At 50.7% G+C, this 13,849-nt stretch overlaps 1 protein-coding gene across 1 annotated transcript in view; it reads right to left on the bottom strand.

Moving 5' to 3' along the window:
- Nucleotides 1-13,849, bottom strand: part of RALGPS1 (Ral GEF with PH domain and SH3 binding motif 1) — a 283,899-nt gene that overhangs the window by 4,126 nt on the left and 265,924 nt on the right. The window contains exons 15-19 of the mRNA XM_012802467.2: nucleotides 5,300-5,383; nucleotides 4,032-4,137; nucleotides 3,526-3,618; nucleotides 3,255-3,360; nucleotides 1,131-1,222 (exon numbers count right to left, since the gene is read on the bottom strand). Coding sequence (XP_012657921.1) covers nucleotides 1,131-1,222; nucleotides 3,255-3,360; nucleotides 3,526-3,618; nucleotides 4,032-4,137; nucleotides 5,300-5,383 — 481 coding nt within the window. The remainder of the gene's footprint in view (nucleotides 1-1,130; nucleotides 1,223-3,254; nucleotides 3,361-3,525; nucleotides 3,619-4,031; nucleotides 4,138-5,299; nucleotides 5,384-13,849) is intronic.

Raw genomic sequence — 13,849 nt, 5'->3', positions numbered from 1 at the left:
CCTCTGGCTTATAAGAACCACCCTGAGAGACCGAGAAGTCTGACTGTGCTGTGACTGGTTCAAGCAAGTCCCTGCCCTCCTGGACCCAGTTGACTGGCATGGACTTGCTCTGCTGATGTCCCTCCAGACCTGCAGTAGGCCAGCTTATCATCTGTTCCTAGTCACTACTCACACTTCTTCCTTGAATCTGCTGCCATCTGCTCCAGAAAGGCTGAGGAGAGGGACCCAGCCCCTCTTCCCACCTCTGGCTGACCCCTGAGGAGTGCAGTGCACACTGGATGCTTAGGGAGAGGAGCATCAATGCTGCCCACCTGACCCCAGGGAGTAGGACGCTTTACTGGCCCCTGGCTGGTGCCCTGTGCTCAGCTGCAGGGATGCCCAGGGAAGTGGAGGCAGCAGAGCTCAGGGCCACAAGTATGTACTGTGGATTCTGGCAGGCCTGGGTTAGAGCCCAGCTCTACCTCCTACTAACTAGGGGCCCCAAACTAGTGTCTGCCCCTTTCTGAGCCTCAGGATCCTCAGTATAAAATGGGGACAGTGGGAGAAGCTACCCTCCAGGGATGTGGGGGAGAATTCAGCCAATTTCTACACACAAAGCATTTCACAAATGGCCTGGCGAGGGGGGTGGAGAAGGGAGCAGGGCCATGAGCCCGGCCCAGCAGCCCAGAGGGGCTCATGTCAATACAAGTCCTACTGAGTAGCTGTGCCCAGCATGTGGTATGCTCTCAGTAAGTTAGTTATTATTATTCTGGTTGTGGGGCAGGGAGGGCCTTTAGTCAGTTTGGAGTATTCAAAAATCACCTTTTGGGGGAATAGTCTAGAGAATGCTGCAGCCTGACCCTGGGGTGCTATCACACCTGCCACCTAACTGCTCCCAGGGGATGTTTCTGTGGCTTTTCCTGCAGTGAGAAAGACAAGAGCCAGACCAAAGATCTAGTCTGGAGCTGGGCTTAGTTCTAAGCTGAGCATGGGAATGCCTTGTCTTAAGGTGAAATGCCGATCAAAAGAGGGTCCCTGGGACCACAGTTTATGGGATTTGAGGGAAGAAGGGACTCCTGTTTCCTATGGACTCTTAGTCCTCAGGGTGGGAAAGGCTATTTCAGTGACAAGCAGGATTTGGGTGACTTTACCTGAGGCCTGTTGCTTTTACATGCATCGTCCAAATGCTTGTGCCATAGTATTGCATGGAATCGAGAACCAGTCTGAAACTTGTAAACATTGCCTGATGGGTAGAGAAACTGTTGGTTAAGAAGAGGGTCACATAGGAGGGTCACAGCCATGACTATGGCATGAAGAGAAACACAAACTTGGGCAACTTCACTAAAGCAGATCAGCCCAGGTGAGCTGGAGTGTATGGAAAAGGCAACCCCTTGGTCCCATGAGCTTGTCCCTTTGGCCTGGGGCTTGTAACCATTTGGGGATTCATGTTGCCTTTGGCTGTCTGGTGCATCCTGTGGACCCCTTCTGAGGGTTGTGGTTTTTTTTGTTGTTGTTGTTGTTGTTTTTGAGATAGAGCCTCAAGCTGTCACCCTGGTTAGAGTGCCGTGGCATCACAGCTCACAGCAACCTCAAACTCCTGGGCTTAAGTGATTCTCTTGTCTCCGCCTCCCAAGTAGCTGGGAATACACGCACCCACCACAATGCCCAGCTATTTTTTGGTTGCAGCCATCATTGTTGTTTGGTGGGCCCAGGCTAGATTTGAACCTGCCAGCTCAGGTGTATGTGGCTGGTACCTTAGCTGCTTGAGCCACAGGCGCCAAGCCAGGATTGTGTTTTAAATGCATAAATAAAATACAAAGGAAATCAATAATACTGCAATACAGTCATCAAACTACTGAATGGAGCAATTCTGTAGGTGCTTCTGTATAAAACCACTAATCATGAGCTTGGTGGCAGGTCTGATACTGTACTGTAATTTTAACAGATGAACACAAACGGTATTCTGAGATGACTGCAACAGTATGTGATATGGAAATAGCTGTGATTTTTCTCAGAGATAAAATTATAGGTGTTGCTAACATTTTTGTTGGTAGATGCCTAGATTCATCAGTGAGAGAGTCACTGAAAACAAAGATGTATTTTTTTCCCATGCAATTTTGCAGACCCCCTGAATTCCTTCCAGGGATACTGGCCATCCTCCATCTTGCATTTTCCTCTGATTGAAAATGCAATCCCTCTGGGCTAAGGCCCACGAGCAGCCTGTGGTCCCGTGGCCATAACGGCTTTAAGTCAAGCTTGTGCAAACATGGCCTTTACTTTACACAGCTAATCCTGTCCAGATAGATGGGGAAGAAACTCCAGGCAACCAAACTGAGAACACACTGCCATGTGTGTGCCACTCAGCCTGGAGCAGAGGACTTGGCAATCTACATTCTCCTCATTCCCTGGGCTCCGTGAGGTTCCTAATCCCTTTGTTTCTTTGCTTCTCAGCTGAGAACATTAGAACCTGATTGCTCAGGATGTGGTCTCTCAACCAGCACATCGTCTGCATCATCTGGGAGCATGTTAGAGCTGCAGACTCTTGGTCTCCACCCCAGATCTACTAAATCCCAATCTCCCTTCTTAACAAGATCCCCAAGTGATCTGTATGTACCTGAGCTCTGCAGTAGAACCTTTCTGATAAGGTGTGAAGATGCTTTGGGACTTTACAGCCCCAGTCAGTTTGCCTGGAATCCAAGACTCAGGCAATCATGTGACATGGGTTACTTAGAGTAGCCTGTTCTGAATGTCAGTGAAGACAGGGCTCCTGGACAGGATAGAGCCCAGAATCTTCTTCCCAACATGATCAAGGGAGAAATGAAGGAACCACGTAGAACTGGGAGACAGCTGGGGAAGGGAATGACAGCTTTTTAAAGTTAAAAGAGTTCTTCTCTGAGTTGGCCTTGCACCTGGAGACTGCCAGAGTCTCATGGCATAGATTCCTGATTCTCCCAGGACCTGTGATCCTTCTAGCCACAGGGTCCTGTCTCACTCAGAATGGTTATTTATTCCAAGACCCTGAGCTACAGCTACAGGCTCAAGTGGCCACAAAAAGGATTCCTGCAGCCAGGTGCCTCACACACTGCTCAATGGACGTACCAGCCACCATCCATGCAACTTTTATGAACTAGTAAAAAGATCTTGTGAACATCAGAATCTAAAGCAACAAGAAAATGGCTGCCTCAAAAGCTTCTGACAACTTCAAAAGGCCTGTTTAGCAGGAAAGAACACAGGGTAGGGAGCGGTGCCGGCCCTAGCTCCAGCCTGCTGCCTACCTTTGTCAGGGTTGTTCAGCTGGAAGATGTCCGGGTGCTCGGGGTCGTCAGGCAGCTGCACCATCCAGCCCACGATGGAAACCTTTTTGCCAGGTGTGGATTTATACTGGAGGAGAGCAACAGCACAGCGGAGGCCCGGGCCCAGCCCTCCACTCACAAGGAAGGCCAACTTGGGCTGGGCAAGGCTCCTTCCCATCTGCCACCTTCCCCACACTCCACAACTCCCTCCCTACTAGAAGTTCCAGCATGAGAATCCCTTCATGGGACTTACGTGTTTTCTGTCTGTGCCCCGCAAGGACTTGGCTCCGTAGTACAGGAGGGTGGATCCTGAGAGTATGACCCAGTACCTGGTCCATGAGGACAGCTAGACGAAGGAGAGGCAGAGTGATGCGCTGGGGGTGGTGGGGCAGAGTGCCCCAGCTGCCTGGTTCCAGACCCAGCCACTCTCATTGATGCCTACACAGGCCTCCTCTCCTTCCTGGCTCTCTCCATCCCCTGTCAATGCCAACTCCACCTAGGACCATGAGGAGGGAGACTCCTTCTTGCCAGGGCATAATTCAGCTTGCTGCACACTCGCAATGTGCAGGCACTCTGTCACGCATGTGACTTTCTTGCTGAATCTTCTAGGAGTAGATGCTTTTGTGTCCTTATTTACAGATGTGGAAACTGAGGCCCTTCCCCACTCAGGGGCACAGGCAGGGCTGGAACCCAGGCTGGCCAGTCTCTAGCCCCAGCCCTTCACTGCTGCCCACGCTGCCTCTGTGTGCCTGCACTTACCGCAGGCTTCCGTCCTTCCTTGAGCAGGGTTTTCCTTCTCAGAGGCCCCTCCATGGTGGGCACTGCTGCTGAGTTTCCCAGAGTACAGATGCACGGGCCGGTGGGGCTGAGGGAACACCACTGGTCAGACATCACCCTGGAGGAGCTGAGGTCAAGCACCCTCTCACTTACTGGGGTCCACGGGTGTTCCACTGCTGAGTCTGTAATACTTCCATAGGCCAGAGAACTCCACAGCATAGGGGCAAGGCCCAGGAGGGAAGGGCCCACCACAACTTCACCCCCTCTCCTTGTCTTTCTGGGGGCTGCAAAGCTCTAGGCTTGATGACTAAGTCCCCCATAATCCAGGCCCCTCCAAGCACTCCCACCCTATCCTGAGGGACCCTTCTGCTGGGGCTTCTTCCTGGCCACTCCTGGTGGGCTTTATCTACCTCTGAGGTTCTAGCGGCCCCCCCTCTTATGTTGGCACAGCCTGGAGGAACAGCCCAAGAAGGGGTAGAAGTGGGGTGCCACATTCTCTGTTCACTTTCCTCCTGGCTCTTATCTCACCCCCTCCCTTGGGGATTCAGGCACCATCTACAGGTGAACACATTCAAGGGCATGGCCATCCTGGACCTTCCTCCTAAGCTCACCTCACTGACCCTCACCTTCCTCCCATCCCAGTGAATTGCACTAGCACCTACAGGCTGCTTGAGCCAGAAAACTGGCTCTGATGCCCTTGCAATGCAATGAGCACCTATGGGCTGCTTGAGCCAGAAAACTCTCTGATGCCTTTGCAATCTAATCAGTCCCAGGGATGCACTGATCCCAGATTAGGTATGTCCAGCTGTCCATCTGGTCTGCCCCTCTATTCTACCCCATGTGATCTTCCTTTACATCACTGCCCTGTGCTCTCCCCAAGCCTCCTTGGGTCCATCCCTGCCAGTGTCATGCCACCACCATGCCCTCCCCTCTGTCCACTTTCAGCAAACCCTTCCAGGGCTCCTCACTGTTTCTGGGGTCTGGGTTACCACCCTTACCCCTGCTGGATATGCCCCCCATTCCTTACAGCATTGCCTGGCCTTCACTCCCGACTCACCCTGCTCTTCCTGCCTTCCTGCCCATGGCCGTCCCTTTGGCCGGGAACCTTCTTATTACCCTGTTCATCCCCACCAGGCCCTTCTTCAGGGAGGCCTCTCCTCACCTGCTTTCTGGGACAATCAGTGCACCTGGCAGCAGCAGAGGCTCCCTAAAGCTACGTGCTGTAAATGAACAAATGAATAAATGCATACCTGTAGACACAACTCCGGGTTCTGGGAGAATTCTGAACAGGAACACGCCAGTTGGGCCCCAGCGTGGCATAGAGACGTCCCCTGCTTCAGAGGAAAAGGGTTGGATTTTAGCAACAGCCTGGAAAGAGCACCTGGGTCATTATCTCAGAAAGACCTGCAGGGCAGCCCATTCCCCTACTCCTCCCCTGGCCTCCTTGGTCATGGTCACGATGCAAGCACGCCTTGAGCTGCCAGTTCAGTGAGCACAATACTCACTCCCTAGCTCCTCCATCCAGGAAAGTCCCCAAGTCTCCAGGAAATTGTTTTGTTAACTTTTATTGAATGTTCACCCTTTTCCCAGTGTCAATATGATGACCCAAATCTAGGCCACCCAGTTAACCCAACCTGGGACTGAGATGTTTAGTAGAAAACACTGAACAGCCCACAGAGTCTCCAGCAAGTCCACATGAAAAGTGCATGCAGACACAAGTGTGGGCTATCTTGCATGTCGGACTGAGGGGCATTCACCAGGATGCAACTGAATTCCTTTGTTTGCTACGTCCTCTCCATCAGATGGTGTCCTTTGCAGTTCCAGCCAGGCCCCTGCAAACCTGCTCTGTGACCTGCTGTAACACCAGAGGGGCTGTGCTTCATGCCCTCTCTGTGAGCTGCCCATCTGGCTTTCCTCCCACCTCGGCTCCCTGGCAGCAAGCCTTCCAGGCCAGTGTGCAGCTCCAGCTCAGCTTTGTTGGGGGAAGGCACTATCTCTCTCCTTCTTCACCCTTTCCTGTCTTAGAAGACTCACTTCCTGTATCCTCTTGATGTGCCAGCCTTCTCTCCTTCCCGGCAGCATGGTCTGTAGCTTTCCCTGCCCATGGGCCAGACCAGGATGTTACCCATTTTATGAAGTCAGATGAGGTCCAGACTTCCTCTCCAAATAGTCCTTCTGCTCTCCATGGCCAGTCAGTCTTAGGTTACTGCACAATGCCCTGTGATCCCAACACCGGGGGTAGTGTGGGGATGTCCCCACGCCCTGCGGTTAAGTGCACCATACCATCATTGAGCCCAGGGCCCACCATCTTCCACCCAAGCTGCCATTCCTGATGGTCATCTGAGGTCCACTGTCAGGGACCTGAGTTCAGGGCTGGTCGAATCATCTAGGGCAGCTGTTTTGGGCCCCCTCTCCTGCCCATCAGCACCTCTCCTTTAGGATGATGTGCTACAGCATGTGCTCCGCCCCCCAAGTCCTCTAACGTATTGGGTCTCATGATGGTCACAGGCTACCCTCCCACCTGAGCTGTGGCACAGACAAAAGGCCCCGGTATGTTCAACTCCCGGTCCATTGGTGAGCTGTCTCCTCCCTCTTCCATTCAGAAGGAGGGTTGGAATGCAGACAGTGAACATGACACCACACAGATCACCATGAATCTGCCTCAGTGCTCTGTTGTTACTGGTGCCGTCTGTCAAGCATCTCGCAGCTGAGGACACCGCCTGACAGCCCGGCTCTGAGGCAATGCTGCTAGGGGCTGGCCTCTTCTTTCCCCTGAGCAGGGCCTGACTGAACTTTTCTCCACTGACATCCTTCATGGCTGTGTTGGCTGCCCATGGAGTGTCCCCTGGTCATTCGATCTGGATTCCCACTCTGAGGCCCGCCTATTTGGAGTTGGCAATGGAGCCTCCCTTCCCAGAGCTGGATCCTCTAGTCCTTTCTCCACCTTTCTTCTCATGAGTCTTTTTTCCTTGTCACCCCAGGAAAACGAGGGGTGAAGGTGGACTGTCCAAAATCACCACCTGGTCCTCAGACAGGGCAGGGTGGACAGCGCTGCTTCTTCCTTACATCATTCCCACCCTTTCCGAGAGATGGTCCGTGGCTGTGTATTAGCAGGTATTTGGCAGAGCTGACATGTGTTGAGGCACAGCTGGACACCACCATCTTCTGGCCAGCCTGGCCTTGTGAGCAGTCTTTCCGTGGCCCTCCTAAAGGAGTGAGGGGATTTGCAATGGAGTGGATGGCTGGGCAGTACAGGAATGCCAGGGTACAGGGTGCTGACCAGCATAGCACAGAGTCACTCGGAACGAGTTTGCACACGTCAGGCGTGGCACTCACTCTCTCTGAGCAGCCTGGGTTAAGCACCATTTTCCTCCCCACAATGAGGAAAGGAAAGCTCAGTGAAGCTACCCGACTAAGGCACAGGCCTTGGAAACCAGGACTTGAACTGACCTGACTCTATAGCCTGTTTCTCACCACCATGAGGTGCAGCCTGTCAAGGCAGAGGTGTTCATGTGGTGGGTCTACCACAGTACCCTGGGCCTGCTGTCGGGCCCTTCCTGTCATTCTACTCTCAGAGGCACCTCTATGAGGGGGTGGTCTCTGCCTGCAGCTCACCCTGCCTGGTCTCTGTCAGTGTCTGTGAGACTGAATGGCCATGAAATTCTCCTGTCTCTGGGCTTCCCCCAGGGAGTGTTCTGCTGATGGTCTTGGCTACTTGGCACTTAGCATCTGTCTCTTATCAGCTGCCAACTAAGTGCTTTCACACATGGATTCAGCCACCTCTGTGGGGTGCACTGCTCTCATACCCGGTTTTAGATGAGGAAACTGAGGCTCAAGGAGGCAAAGCCACTTGTCCCACCTTGCTGGCCTTTCATGAGATAGAAATGCAAGAGCTCACAAAGGAAGGTTTGCATTCCTGTGTGAGGTGAGGGCCATGGCAGGCCATGGAAGTCAGCGCCTACTCTCCCTGGAGTGGAAAAAGCAACCCTGGGCCTTGAAGGGTAGCATCAGGGTAACTGTTTCCAGGGACTTGTCTATAGGCAACTAGAGCCAGGGTGGGGGAGGCAGCCTCCCCTTCCACGTGAGCCCCTCAGAGCTGGAGAAGGGTTATGCTGAGCAGGGTGACTCTGGCAGGTTGGTATCAGGAGTCAGGATCTCAGCCACTGGAACCAGGAGATCTGAAAGTATCTGGAAGCATCCCTGATTTGAGATGACTTGTTATATGAATGTTCAGGACCAGAAAATGCAAAATGAATGGGTGGTGATACCTGATGAACCCCAGAAATCAAAGGATTTCGCTGATGGGGGGCACCCATATCAGAACTACAGACCCTTCCCAGGCTCATTCTGAGAATATGTGGCTGAATACAATGTGTCCCAGGAAGACCATCTGACCGCCTCCTCTCAGGGATCTTGGCTGGAGGTGGGAAGAGAAGGCTGCAGCAGGTATCTAAGGCCTGCCCTGACCAGCTCAGGGAACTTCGGTCTGGGAATATGCAGACTAGCAGCCAGGTAGAATACCTCAGCCCCACATGGAGGGGAAGGTGTTGAGGAGGAGGAGACAGGTGATGGGGTGAAAGTGATGATGATGGTGATGAAGGTAGTGGTGATGATGGGATGATGGTGGTGGTGATGATGATGGGATGATAGTCATAATGGTGGTGGTAGTGAGATGATGTGCCTGGCAATGTGCTGAGCAGAATTTGCTCAGTGTCTCATTTAATCACACAACACTGTGAGGTGGGAACTAATACTATCCCTGCTTTATATAATAAAGAATCTGAGGCTTGGAGAGGTAGAGTCACTTGCCAAAGGTCACCACACTGGGAAGAGGAGGAGTGGGCAGTGCTGCTGAGATAGAAACAGCCAGGATACTATGGGGGCCAACAATGTGATAAACATTCAGGCAAGCCCATCTGAAAGGCCACATGGATCTGAAAGGCCACTTTCCTCGCCATCATTTTCTAGGTACGTAATAGGTTGTAGGTATCTTGGGAGCTAGATTTCATAAAGCGCTGAGTCCCTGTTGGGGAGCACTAGCCTAGGGGTTGGAGAGCAGAGAGAAGTCTTGGATAATTATTAGGATGAGGCCTCAGTGTTCTTGGTCTTAGCAGAAGTAGGGTTCCCCCACCCTCATTTTTCTGTCTCAAGTACACAGAGCCCTGGCAGGAGTGTGCCTATGTAAGGGTCCAGGTGACGCTGTTCATCAACAGTGTTTACCTGCCCCAGCAAACCCCTGATAGGAAGCCAGTCCCACTAGGCCATGTTTTGTCCTGGCACCTTCCTGATGATTCACCTTCATCTATAGGTAGGAAGCTGCCACTGTGAATTCTTCTGGATCCTGGGACATCTCTTCTAGCAGTAGTTTTGAAAGACCTTTTCTGTGAGCCCCCTACCCTTCCCTGAGTCATGTCCCTGGTTCATGCATTTGTACCAAATGTCCCCATCCTGACAGCTGAATAAATAGGACAGCGGCTATTAAGAACCAAATTCGAGAGGCTGAAAGTCAGGTTCAGTGACAGTGTGAAATTATTACACATAAATTTTGGGGCTTTCAGGTACTTATCTCTCCTCCATATACAGAGAAGTCCAGAAATCTAGTCTGTAGGAAAGGAGAGTAAAGCAGATATGCAGAGAGGAGGATGGACAGAAGATAGAAGGAGAGTCCTGCCCACTTTCTAGGGGCTGGCTGTGAAAGAGTTGCAGGTATTCAACAGAGAAGTGGTGGGCAGAAATTTCTCAGCTACCAGGAAGCAGCAGCAGCAGCTAGATGGCAGGGCCTGTTGGCAAAGACCCAGGGTCCAAGGACAGGTCAATGAAAGGTCCCTGGGCCTCTGCGAACTCTTCTTTCTCAGATGATGATGGTGATGTTAGTGTCTGGAGTCAAGGGAGCCAGGCAAGAAATCACATCTTTGAGGGAAAACAACCTCAGAAGCTTAGCACACTGCTTAACTGGGCTGCCACCCAAAGGCCTGAGCAGAGCTGAACCAAGGTATCAGGCAACAGGATGGCCTGAGGGCCTCAGATCCTGAGCTTCAGCCCTCGGCAGATGCGGGTAGTGAGGACCTCTGTGAGAATCACCTGGGAGAAGCCATGGCTATGCTGCAGCCTGGGGGAGCTCTTACCACAAGATCCTCTAGAGCAGTGTTTTTCAACCTTTTTTATTTCATGGCACACTTAAACCTATGTTAAACTTGTGTGGCACACTGAAATGTTGATCAGAAAAAAAAAATAAAAAAAGTTACTGTGCTTTGAACTTCTTTTGAAAATAATTTAATGATCTTTAAAATTTTTGCAGCATACCGGTTAAAAATCACTGCTCTAGACCCCCACCCCACCCCTGAAATACTGCAGAGTCGGGGCTGGAGAGGCATCTTTGCGCCCTACCAGGGTCTTCTGACCTTCTTGAAGAAGGGAGCGCCTTTGAAAACACCATTTTGGGGGCAGCAGGCTTGGCGCTGTTGCCATGGCTCCACTTTCCTGGTGTCCCCTACAGATGCTGGGCTATTCCACCAGCTAAAACCAACACATAAACCTTACACAGAGTAGAAATTGCATCATCTAACTGCCTCGACACCCTCTGCCACCACCCTATGGCACCCACAGGGCTGTCTGTCTGTGGTAGCCTCTTATAGGGGCCCTCCCCATCATTCAGTGCCATCCTGGAAGTCACCAGGGGCTGGTGGACACTCACTTTCATTCTAGTCTATCCATCCCATGATGACTGAACTGCCATTTGGGGATATTCTTCTTCTCTCTACCCAAGCTTAGACCCTTGGGTTGCTTTCTTGCTGGCAAGAGATACCTATTGAGGGAGACTCATGAAAGTCCCCAAATCAGTTCCTCAGGCTCTGCGGCTCCACCTGTGTGCTAGGTACACACTGTGTGTGTCCTCATCACAGAGCTGAGGAACAGAGGCTCAGAGGAGCTGGGGGTGGCCAAGGGCATAAGGGGTCAGTGGTCCTGGCTTTGGGTCTCCCAGCATGGCTGGCCATGCCTCTCACTGTGGAGGTACACTCAAAACATGAGGAAACAGGACACCCCTTGGAGCCCATCTCACCTGCATGGGACTTGCAGAGATTTTGAGCACTGGGCCACTTGCCACATCCCAGTACCTGACCCAGAGCTCACAGCCTCCTCAGGACCCAGGAACCTCCTGAAGAGCTCACTAGGGTCTTCTTTACCAAATATCCTTGGGCATCTGCTTAACTGTCCCCTCCTCTGGAAACCGCCCCTAAATCTACAGGCTGATACAGGTCACCCTGATTGGTACTCCCACTGTATCCAGTGACTCCCCTCCAGCATCTGTGGGTCTGGTTTACTTAAGACTCTGTGAGCTCTGACTAATCCCAGCTGTGTCCCCACAGGAAGAGGGACTGCTCTTCATCTAGGAGGACTATGTGCCATCCTCTTCCTCTCACTCAAAGGGCTTTCTCTGAGCCCTGAGGCTCCTAGTCATTCCAGACCCCTTCTCACAGGCCTGTCTCTCCTATGAGAAGGCCCTTCCCTGGAGACTTATGATGTCAGCCTAGGGAAGATGATGGCTGAATATCTTGTAATGAACTTTTCCATACATTTTCATATTTCAGTTCTTAAAAAATGATTAGTAGTCATTTCTGATTGTATTTTCTTTTTAAAAAGTTATGTGTTTGTTGTTTTTCTAGGCAGCAAAGAAACATTTACCTATTACAGAAAATTTGGAGAACACAGAAAAAAATAAAGACACTTACTCAATAATTCTATAACTTGGAGAGAATCAAGGTAAATATTATGTATTTTCTTACATACATATGTTTGTCTTCCTTTAAAAAAAATCTCGGCTCGGTGCCTGTGGCTCAAGTGGCTAAGGTACCAGCCACATACACCTAAGGTGGCGGGTTTGAATCCAGCCTGGGCCCACCAAACAACAATGATGGCTGCAACCAAAAAATAGCCAGGCGTTGTAGTGGGCACCTGTGGTCCTAGCGACTTGGGAGGCTGAGGCAGGAGACTCGCTTGAGCCCAGGAGTTGGAGGTTGCTGTGAGCTAAGATGCCATAGCACTCTACCCAGGGGGATAGCTCTGTCTTCAAAAAAAAAATCTCATTTAAATACTTTAGGGACGAGAATGATCATTCAGCTGAGCTCTCCTAGAACTGGAGAAAAATAGAGAATCCAGCCATACCTGGCGTGAGGACCTGACCCAGAGTCATAGCTCAGGGAGCATAGCCAGGAGGTGGTGAGCTGGATATAGTGTATGATCTAGCAGTGGAAATTGACGAATTTGGCGAGTGACTGCCACCAGCTGGGTTTAGCTGGTCACCCATGGAGGTCTGGGATGGGAGGAAGTCTTTCTGAAGCTCTCAGTTGTTGGAGAAAGCTGTGCACTGAGTGGAAATCTTGGGAGAATGGGCAGACTCCAATAGTATACAAGAACCAGATTTGAATTCTTGGTTGGAGTGGATGTGCCATAGGTTTGGTAGCTGGCAAGCCAGCCATACTGAGAAGGTCTCAGCAGCCAAGGGACTGCCATTGTAGGAAGGCCATGAGAAGGTCTTAGCAGGGGCCTAAAACAAGGAGGTCTTAATTCTGCCTGTCAGGATCAGAACTCCAGTCTTGGGACAGGCTGAGGGACTGCTACACCCTCAGCCCTCAGAACTGGGGTCTGGGGGCACTGTGAGACCTGCCCCTGATGGATTCTTGTCAGCTTTAAGATCCCAACCCAGCAGGGTCTGAATACTGAGGAAACAATCAGGTGATTACGGAAGGCAACTAAGTTTGGAATAAGGACCAAAGAGGGTGTGGCTCTGCTGTCTCCTAAAAAAAAAACCACATCGCCACCTGGTGTCCCAGCAACATACTGCAATATACTGTCATCAAGAGCAAGGACCTCTGTCTGAAACAAATGAGGCAGTGAGAAGCAAAAAGGAGGCCAAGGAAGTGAACAAGAAGAAAGAATATATGAGGAGGAACCAACAGAACCAACAGAACAATTCAAGGAACATGGAAAATCCAAGCAGAGGAACTCCCCCAAGCAACTGTGAAGCAGCTACTGCAGAAGACTCTACCTATAAAGATTAATGGACTTGACAGAGAGGGGATTTAAAATATGGATGATAAAGACAATAAAAGGAATGGATGAGAAAATGGAAGACAGAACTAGAAATAAAGAAAAGATATGGGGCAGCACCTGTGGCTCAAAGGAGTGGGGCACCGGCCCCATATACTGGAGGTGTTAGGTTCAAACCCGGCCCAGGCCAAAAAACTGCAAAAGAAAAGATGGCAGAACTTAAGGAAGTCAAGGAGACAATAGGTAAAAGTGAAGATGCAGTAGAAAGTATCAAAAATAGGTTAGACCAAGGAGAAGAAAGAACCTCAGAGCTAAAGAATAAAGTTTTTGAGTTAACCCAGGCAGCTAAAGAGGCAGAAAAGAAGAGAAAGAAAGCAGAACAGGTGCTTAGAAAATTATGAGACTCCGGGTGGTGCCTGTGGCTCAAAGAAGTAGGGTGCTGGCCCCATATACTGGAGGTGGCAGGTTCAAACCCAGCCCCAGCCAAAAACTGCAAAAAAAAAAAAAAATTATGAGACTGCATGAAGCATTCAAACATATGAATAATAGGCATGTCTGAAAAGGAAGAAGATTGTCCCAAAGGAAAAGAAGCCCTACTGGAGGCTATCATAAATCAAAACTTCCCAAGTTTTATTAAAGACTGTGAAACACTCCTTTCAGATGGATATCCAACCCCAGGTTGTCTCAACTCAAACAGAGCCTCTCCAAGACACATTGTAATAAACCTATCCAAAGTCAAGATGAAAGAAAAA

The sequence above is a fragment of the Otolemur garnettii genome, unplaced genomic scaffold (assembly GCF_000181295.1).
Source record: "Otolemur garnettii isolate 467f Iridium unplaced genomic scaffold, OtoGar3 scaffold00014, whole genome shotgun sequence".
NCBI lineage: Eukaryota > Metazoa > Chordata > Mammalia > Primates > Galagidae > Otolemur > Otolemur garnettii.
This window is presented reverse-complemented; position numbering and strand designations above follow the sequence as displayed.